Source organism: Budorcas taxicolor, chromosome 5, assembly GCF_023091745.1.
Source record: "Budorcas taxicolor isolate Tak-1 chromosome 5, Takin1.1, whole genome shotgun sequence".
Taxonomy (NCBI): Eukaryota; Metazoa; Chordata; class Mammalia; order Artiodactyla; family Bovidae; genus Budorcas; species Budorcas taxicolor.
The window spans coordinates 140,567,822-140,577,784 of NC_068914.1; the positions used below are offsets into that span (position 1 = coordinate 140,567,822).

Here is a 9,963-nt window from a genome sequence, read left to right on the forward strand (position 1 = left end):
GGAGTCCCTGAGGGCTGATGCCTGAGGCTTTAGCGCCATCCAGTGGAAGCAGAGGGTATGGCGGCTGTCGACGGCTTCAGCCTGAAGTGAGAGGCGGAGATGAGACTCGGTCTGTTTTTCATCTGACAGTGATAAATGAGGGGAAGGTGGCTGAGCTTCATTTCATTATCACCCGTTTAGTTCCAAGGAGATACCGTCTTGGGTCCCAGCCATCAATCAATTGGCATCATTCAAGGACCAGGCTGGGCTCAATTTGCCCATTCTATTTCAGCCCAGGTGGCGATGGAGACCTAGGGGAAGGGCTGTGAAACCCTCTTCTCCAGTCACACACTGATTCTCAGATGTCCCAACCTCCAGTCCCTGGGGTGTCCCTATTAATAAAAGAGTTTAATTATGTGCAGAACACAGAGACCTGAAGTCAGATTAGCCTCTGGAAGGGAGGGTGGGGGTTGCAACAATTGCTGCCTGAATGGGGAACATTCTTCCACCACCCGCAAGAAAAAGAACTCAGAGACAGGATGGTCTGCGTGTCCAAACTATCCCTCGGAAGAGAAAGCAGTCTCTAGCGACAAGCGCCATATTCATCCCCTCTTGTGTTTCTGAAGAGAGTGACTTAAGGATGACCCTTGAGGGGCTACAAAGGCCTGGCACATTTTTTCCTTAAAAAGAAAGCAAATCCAGAGTGGTGGCTTCGCCGTCCCACAGCTCCCTTTGCTTGGCTGACAGGCCACAGACACAGAAGAAAAGAAAAGAGTGGAGAAGGACGTCCCTGGTGGTCCAGTGGTTAAGACTCAGCTCCCACTGCAGGGGCCACAGGTTCCAACCCTGGTAGGGAAGTCCCATGTGCCTCAAAGTACAGCCAAAAAGGAAAAAAGCTAAATAAGTAAAAATTGTTGAAAAGAGGGAAGGAAATGCATATATTTCTTGAGTACCCACACTGTGACAGATAATATGCATGAAATTATATTCTTTTCTCCTCACAGCAAACCTCACTGGGTTATGGCCTCTTTGAGAAAACTAGAATAACCTAGAAGGGTCCAAACCATCATTTGCAATTCCCCTTTTCTTTTGTTTCCCTTTGGGTGAGGAGGTTGGCTATTGATTTCTAGTTTCATCCCATTATGATCAGAAAAAAATACCTGTTATGATTTCAATTTTCTACAATTTGTTAATACTAGTTTTGTGGTGTAAGATGTGATCCATCCCAGAGAATGGTCTATGCATACTTAAGAAGAATGTGTATTCTGCTGTTTTGGGGTGGAGTATTTTATAGATATATATTACATATATATTACATATATTACATGTATATATATTATATATATACATATGTATATTACATATTGATATTAATATATATTTGGCCACATGTGAGGCAAGTGGGAGCAGTAGCCCGCCAGGCTCCTCTGTCCAGGGAATTCTCCAGGCAAAAATAGTGACGTTGGCAGCCATTTCCTTCTCCAGGGGATCTTTCCGATCCAGGGATTGAACCCAGGTCTCCTGCACTGCAGGCAGATCTTCATCACCTGAGCCTCCCGGGAAGCCCTACATGTATATATATATTATATATATGTGTGTGTGCGTGTATATCTTGAAGCTGGCGCTAGTGGTCAAGAACCTGCCTGCCAGTGCAGGAGACATGAGAGATGCGGGTTCAATCCCTGGGTCAGGAAGATCCTCTGGAGAAGGAAATGGCACTCCAGTGTTCTTGCCTGGGAAATCCCATGGACAGAGGAGCCTGGCAGGCTACAGTCCATGGGGTCACAAAGAGTCGGACACAACTAAGCAACCAACACACACACACATATTATATATATTACATAAATGTATTACTATATATTTGGCCACACTGTGGGGCAAGTGGTAAGTGTGGAGTCTTAACCACTGGACTGCCACAGTGAAGTGAAAGTCACTCAGTCATGTCCGACTCTTTGAGACCCCACGGACTATTCCATGCATGGAATTCTCCTGGTCAGAATACTGGCATGGGTAGCCTTTCCCTTCTCCAGGGCATCTTCCCAATCCAGGGATTGAACTCAGGTCTTCCACAATGCAGGAAGCTGAGCCACAAGGGAAGCCAGAGAAGCCCCTGTAACTCCGCTTTCCAATACAAAACTAGGCTGACGTTAGTGCCAAGTCATGTGAGAAGCAATCAGCTAAATCTCTGTGAAATGTCCATTTCCCTAATTCAGTGCGTCATTAATTCCCTCCAACCTCACCACACCTCTCCCCACGCTGGGTTTTCTTTGTGATGAGAAGCAGCGCGTCAGGCTCTTGGGTGGTAAATCCTTAACTCAGCAATCGATCTTATAAATGTCATTTAGTTTTTCTTCTCTACCCAAAAGCAATTTTATACTGCCCTACCCAACAAAGCTGTTTCTGGGATTAAGCAAATGATAATTGTTAGGTAGCCTGTCTTTTCGGAGAGAGATTATGAACTAATTCTATTAAATCAGAGATCTGGATTCAACCCCTCCTACAATTTAGCCTCAGGTGAAATGCGACACTGGCTTTGAGGTCTCCTCCTGGTCTGACCCTGGCTGCCAAACTCCATTCTGAAGTTGCCACTCCTCTGTTTACTTGGAGCAAAACCTCAGATGTTCGACCCTTCCCAGCTCCCCCCTCACCTTTGTCACTCACCCCTAAAACTGGGCAACACACACTTGTAGACACAAGGAGGAGGAGAGACACGTGGAGAAAGTTCAAGTCCACACCCAGTGGGACCGAACCTTGAACTTCAGCTCCCACATAAAGACAAATGTCAGGCACCCACGGCTCACATGGCTGTGGCCACACTTTTATTGCATCTGGAGGGAAGAATGGCGAATAACTTTTTTACAAGAAACAACCCCCTGCCCGTGTGTGGACAATACCCACTTCCAGAATGCAGAGGGTGAACACAGGGTACTTCTATTTACAGAGGCTGAGGAGCAAGGGGATGGGAACTCAGAGCAAAACAGCACACATTCTCCTGGTGAAGAGAATTCGGGCTTGTACACCCTGGTGCAGTCTGGAGGGATGGCCCCTGGTGAGGCACAGCAGGGAGGTAAGTCTGAGGACCAATAGGACGTCTGGGAGAGCTGGCGCTAGGGACCCTGGTTAGGCGGCATCACAGAGGTGCAAAAATTTCAGGTGACTCTTCAGCCTGTCCCAGCCAGGCAAGAAGGGAGGTACCAGTAAGTTGGCTTCCAGTGTAGATGTGGGCAGAGTGGGCTGAGAGATGATCCTTTGCTGGTTTTGCTCAGATGTGCAACTCTGCTCTGAGCCAAGCGATTGGCACAAAGCCAGCCCAGAGTCAGAAGAGTTGGCGTCGGAGGCTGAAGAGGTCAGCGTGTGGGTCAGATGACCAGAGCCTCAGTCACGTGTAAAATGGCAGGGATGGTAAGAGTTGCCCTGAGTTGCCCGAGACTCCCACTCGAGAGAAGTAGCCTTGGGATGGGATCAAGGGACAGCTGCAGTGCTGCTGAGAACTGTGGTCCCTGCAGCCCCGTCAACCCCAGGACAGAGGATGCGGGAGGAAAGATCTTCCTGTGATGCTCCTGGGAAGGCTCAGGGCTCAGCCTGCACCTTGTGGACTCCCTGCTGTTTCTGCTGACATGCTGCGTCCACCTCACCCATTGGGTCACGTTAACTGACATCTTTCCTTCCTTCGTAGTCACTGTAAGGGCTAACCCGAGTCTGGACCCGAGGAATGGAGAAATCCTTTGGGGAATCTCGATTCTGAAAAGGAAGCATTTCGTCTTGTTCAACTCAGTCCACTTCCCGGCCATTTCCATAGCACCTCTTACTCCAACCCAGGCAGGATTCTAACATTCCTCCCCTTTCTTCTCAGTCCTCCCCTGCTCTGTGCTCGGGTCTCCTACCCTAACCTCAAGAGGCAGATTACAGGAAAAGTAGACCCGTCATCCTTTCTAGGTGACATCCAGAGGCCATCAGAGTGGCAATATCATCTATTCCCAAAGGACAGATGCTCCTGGGGCGCTAACACTGCCGACAAGAAAGGGGAAAGGGCTCCTTTACCTGTAGCTGGAAATGGGTGGAGTACGGCGCATAGAGCGTGCTCCCTGTCTCTTCAGTACCTGAAACAGACGGAGAGGAATAGGTAAACATGAGGATCCCCTCTGTTGTGCCCCAATCCGTGCTCACCCCAGGTGCTAAGTCATGCTGCTGCTGCTACTGCTGCTGCTGCTAAGTCGCTTCAGTCATGTCCGACTCTGTGCAGCCCCGTAGACGGCAGCCCACCAGGCTCCCCCGTCCCTGGGATTTTCCAGGCAAGAGTATTGGAGTGGGGTGCCATTGTGCATATCCATTTAATTCTGTCTCCCTGGGAGACAATCAGGGGTTTTGTTTTGTTTTGTTTTGTCGTTTGTCTGTTTTTAAAGAGCTCTCTTACTCTCTTTTTAATTCTTTAAATATTGATTTATTCACTTGGCTCCACCAGGTCTTAGTTGCAGTACCTGGGATCTTAGTTCCCTGACGAGGGATTGAACCTGGGCCCCCTGCATTGGGGGTGCAGAGTCTTAACCATCAGACCACCAAGGGCATCCTCGATGGTCAGTTTTGTGCCAGAGAAAACTGTCCTCAGGCCTAGGACCAGGCACAGAGTCAGCCCAAAACTGGCTGAATAAATGAACAACCAGCCACGTATAATCACTAGGGAAATGCCTTCCAAAACACCCTCCAGAGGGACACACGCACACCCATGGCTGATTCATGTCAATGTTTGACCCAAAACAACAAAATTTTGTAAAGCAATTATCCTTCAATTAAAAAATAAATTAATTTTTTTAAAAAACCCTCCAGAGGCTCTTTGTCCTAGGCCACTTCAAAAGCACATTTGAAGCTAGTGTTTTCAGACATAGATCTGACCAGAGGTGTATCTAGAGGGAATCTTACTGAGGATTTACCCACTTCTTTACCTGCCCGACAAGGAAAGGTGGAAGTTCCATGATTTTGTGAAGGGATAGAATCTATGAGCAATCATTTTCTGTTATTTGGGAGAAATCAGAGGGTTGGTTTTGTTTTGTTTTTCATGGACAAGTGGCATAGAGGATCCAACCAGGGATTGAACCTATGCTGCTACAGTGAAGGTCAACCACTGGTCCACCAGGGAAGCCCAAAATCAGAGGGATTTAAACTCAGGAACAGACCGGTAAACACACACATTCATCACAGAAACTACTTAAGGATTCCCTTCCAGTCCAGTGGTTAGGCTCCGCACTTTTACTGCCGTGGCCCATGTTCCATCCACGGTTGGGGAACCAAGATCTCCCAAGCTGCCCATGCAGGCTTGAGTGCATGCTCAGTCATGGCCAACTCTTCACAGGGCAGATAAATATGCAAAGACAATGCAATTTAAAGCAATCCATTTATTTCCCACCAAATGTACCTCTTCAATTTACTCAACAAATACCTAAGCACCTTCAGTATGTGAGATATTGTGAAAAATCGAAGGATTAATCAGAACGATTCCTGCCCTAAGGCTGACACTGGAGAGTCCAGAATATCTGACAGCTACGCAAATAACCAAGATGAGACAGACTCTGATAACAGCATCTCAAAGGTCTAAAGCTAGATGGGTGGAGAAAAGACTGAGCGAGACTGGGGAATAGGGACGCTGGAAAAGCGAGAGAATAAGGAGGGACATGTCCTCTTTGAATAAAGAGAATAAGGAGGGACAGACAGTCTTTGAGCCCAGACAGGCAGACAGGAAAGTGCAGGGAACTTGGTTTGTTGGAACGGAGAGCACAGCTTTGGGGATGGTGGGGTTCCGGCTGTGAAAAGCCTCACCAGTAGTGTGCTCAGTTGCTCAGTCGTGTCTGACTCTTTGTGACCCCAGGGACTGTAGCCCGCCAGGCTCCTCTGTCCCTGGGACTTCCCAGGCAAGAATCCTGGAGTGGGTTGCCATTTCCTTCTCCAGGGGGTCTTCCCGACCCAGGGATCGAACCCGCATCTCTTGTGTCTCCTGCATTGGCAGGCGGATCCTTTACCACTCACTGAGCCTCCTGGGAAGCCCACCAAGGATTTGGTAAATGCAGTGGATCCTGGGGAGCCAGTGAGGCATAGAGGCAGGAAAGGGGGTGGGCAGAAAAGCATTTCAGGGAGAGGGAGCTGATAGTGGTCCATGGAGTGAAGGGAAAGGATTAAAGGAAGGCAGGCCAGTTAAGAACCCATAACATGGATTCAGGCATGAGGTGATAGACTGAAGCACTGGGAATGGACAAGAGGAGATGGGTGGGAAAATACCCCCTCTGCCCTGCCCTCTGGCTCTCCCCTTCCCTTCAGACTTCCCGGGGTATGGGAGAGGAACCAGGGCTACAGAAATAATACCAGCAGGTTGTGTACCATAGGCTCCAAGGGCAGAAAAATTCACTAGCTGGAGCTATGAACCTGGCCTTGGAGGACCCTCCCTCCTATTCCCAACCCTCTCCCCTTCCCTGATTAGGCCCAGAAAGTGAAGTTGCTCAGTCGTGTCCGACTCTTTGTGACCCCGTGGACTGCAGCCTACCAGGCTTCTCCGTCCACGGGATTTTCCAGGCAACAATACTGGAGTGGGTTACCATTTCCTTCTCCAGGGGATCTTCCCGACCCAGGTATCGAACCTGGGTCTTCCGCATTGGAGGCAGGCACTTTAACCTCTGAGCCACCAGGGAAGCCTGATATAAACTCAAGAGACCAATGCACAGAGGCATACGAAAGTGAAAGTGAAGTCACTCGGTCATGTCTGACTCTTTGCGACCCCATGGACTGTAGCCTACCAGACTTCTCTGTCCATGGGATTTTCCAGGCAAGAATCCTGGAGCGGGTTGCTATTTCCTTCTCCAAGAGATCTTCCTGACCCAGGGGTTGAACCTGGGTCTCCCGCATCGTAGGCAGACGCTTTACCAGCGGAGCCACCAGGGAAGTCCAGAGACAGATATAAACTCAAGAGACCAATGCACAGAGGCATATGAGTAAAGGCAACTTCTGGCTGTTAGTGTAGTCTGGCTGCTCACCATTCCAGACAAGAGCAAAATTCCCTCCCGCAGGCGAGAGACGGACAAGAAAATGTAGCTCTCCAGGCTACATCGAAATCCTCAGAAACTTTATGGAGATTCCTGCTGGTTTACGAGAAGAGAGTTTTTCCCCCTCTTGTGCTCTGTGGCCACTGCATGGCTGGGCTTTGTGCACTCAAACCTACAAAAGCAGGGGCCTCCCTGGTGGCTCAGCAGTAAAGAATCTGCCTGCCAGTGCAGGAGATGTGGGTTCCACCCCTGACCTGGGAAGGTCCCACATGCCTGGGAGCAACTCAGCCCGTGTGCCACTACTGAGTCAACGCGCGTGGGAGCCTGGAAGCCACCACTACTGAGTCCCCGTGTTGCAACTCCTGAAGCCCAAGTGCCCTAGAGCCCGTGGTCTGCCACAAAAGAAGCCCCTGCAATGAGAAGGCCTTGCGCTCAACTGGAGAGTAGCTGCCACTGGCCAGAACTAGAGAAAATGCCCTTGAAGCCATGAGGACCCAGCACAGCCAACAATTAAATAAATATATATTTTTAAAAATCCACAAAGTCTCCACATTTCTATAAAAGTTGCCCAACTGTCTTTTATAAAGGACACCATCCTCTCACCCACTTGTCTCTGGGAATTTCTCTAAACACTCCTTTGCCATTCCTTTGCTCCATCTTGTTTTGATTCCGAGAAACCTACATGGTATTGGATAGAAAGTACTAGATAGGGACTTCCTGGTGGTCCAGTAGTTAAGACTCCACCTTCCAATGCAGGGGGTGCACGGGTTCAGTCCCTGGTGGGTGAGCTAAGATCCCACATGCCTCGCGGGCAAAAGGCCAAAACATAAAGCAGAAGCAATATTGTAATAAATTCGGTAAAGATTGTAAAAATGGTCTGTGCCTGTGCGCTCAGTCGTGCCTGAATCTGTGACCCCAGGGACTGCAGCCCGCCAGGCTCCTCTGTCCATGGGATTTCCCAGGCAAGAATACTGCAGTGGGTTGCCATTTCCTTCTCCAGGGGATCCCCCTGACCTAGGGGTTGAACGCCCATTTCCTGCACTGCAGGCAGATTGTTTACCGCTGAGCCACCAGGGAAGCCTAAAAATGACCTACATCAAAAACAGAAAAAGTACTAATGACTCCTGAGGCCGGTGCTAGTTCTATTTGTCTCTAAGCATCTGGATGATTTTAAGCAAGACCTGAGTTTTGGAGAACTTATGTTTTATCAGGAGCATGTCCTGCATGTTCCCTACAGTAATAATATCTTACGATTTTCTTTTATTCTATCCATTTTTTCCACAAAGGATTCTGCACCCAACCAGGTTCTGTACCTTGAATGATCCCCTCTTGAGAGTAAGCTCTGTTCACCACGCCATAGCTCTGCTTCATAAACTGAGGCTGACAGAAAGCATCCTCCACAGGGTAATCCATGGGGTTCTGTTGCCTTGTGAGCAGCTGAAACTCGGGTGCAATGTAAGCCAACAGGAAAACCCAGCCATTGGCCACCAAGGCTGAACTGAGGATGGTGTCGTCCCACTGGGGGCCGATGGTAGGGACCAAGAGCAGGGTGATCCACGCCACCCAGATGGAAATGGAGAGGATCGTGGCGAGGTAGATATGGGCCCCGTGTCTCTTCCAGGCAGTAAAAGACCCCTGGAAGCTGAAAGAGGCCGTGAGGAAGGTCAGCGCCATGAGGAAGAGGACGTAGATGAGCAGCATGACGAAGTCCTCGTTGCGCCGTGGGGGCGAAAGCTCAGAGAAGATGTTGGCGTTGGTCCTGTTCATGGTGAGGACCACATACTCGATGGCAATGATGTCCTGCACCAGACTGAAGCCCAGGGCCAGCCCCAGCATCACCAGCATGGAGAGCGGCTGCCTCCCTCGCACCAGCTGCGTCAGGTTGAAGGCGTGAGCCAGCAGGCAGGAGAAGCAGAGGGCGAAGAGGACGCCGAAGAGGAAGAGCCGCGTGGGCCCCGAGCCGCCGTCGAGTGTGATGAGGAAGGCGAAGGTGAGGCCGAAGATCCCCAGCACACCCAGGAGGAAGAGGAACTGCGTGGGGAGCAGTTTGCGCTTGTTGGAGTCCTGCACCTTGCAGATGAGGGCCAGCAGGGCGATCATGAAGGCCACCGAGGCCACAGCCCCCACGCCGGCCAGCGCCTCTAAGACGATGCCCCAGGCTGCCTTCTTATCACAGAGTCTGTAGTACCTGGGGTCCAGGTCTGAGCGGCAACCAGCAGGGGCTGTTGTGGACATTCTGGCCCTGCAAGAAAGCAAAGTTGGGCTGGGGGTGACTCTCTCCCATAAACTCAGGCACAGAGGACCAGAAACAATTCAGAAACAATTTTGTATATCTAGTCAGGGTTTTTTGGAGAAGGAAATGGCAGGTGAAGTGAAAGTTGCTCAGTCGTGTCCAACTCTTTGCAACCTCATGGACTATACAGTCCATGGAATTCTCCAGGCCAGAATACTGGAGGAGGTAGCCCTTTGCCAACCCAGGGATTGGACCCAGGTGTCCCGCAATGCAGGTGGATTCTTTACCAGCTGAGCTACTAGGGAAGCTCAAGGAAATGGCAACCCACTCCAGCATTCTTGCCTGGGAAATTCCATGGACAGAGGAACCTGGTGGGCTACAGTCCATTGAGTCGCAAAGAGCTGGACACAACTGAAGCAACTTAGCACAGGCAGTCAGTGTTTTACCCCTGAATTTACAACGTTAGATCAAGCTACTAGCTGTTCTCCACCTCTCACGGCAAATTCTAAAGGCTGATGAAGGGAAAGAACTCCTCATACCTCCCTCCCCGCAATTTAACTATATTAATATTTTCCCTGAAGCCAGGAAACCCAGAACTTTGAATGGAGTATTTGAGCCACATCTCAAGAAATAACGTCGCAAAGAACTTGCCAGGGTTCCTGATATTTTTGACTAGTACTTTCTTAGGAACTGGTGAACATGGAATTATCTAACCATAAGGCTAAT

The 9,963-nt window shown here is 49.7% G+C and overlaps 1 protein-coding gene across 1 annotated transcript; it reads right to left on the reverse strand.

Moving 5' to 3' along the window:
• Positions 1-3,576: 3,576 nt before the first annotated feature.
• On the reverse strand, positions 3,577-9,239 carry GPRC5A (G protein-coupled receptor class C group 5 member A). Its single transcript, XM_052641101.1, has 3 exons — positions 8,318-9,239; positions 4,021-4,079; positions 3,577-3,720 (listed from the first exon to the last, which is right to left on the reverse strand). Exons 1-3 carry the CDS (start codon positions 9,237-9,239, stop codon positions 3,628-3,630), a joined length of 1,074 nt encoding a protein of 357 aa, XP_052497061.1. The 3' UTR covers positions 3,577-3,627.
• Positions 9,240-9,963: the final 724 nt, after the last annotated feature.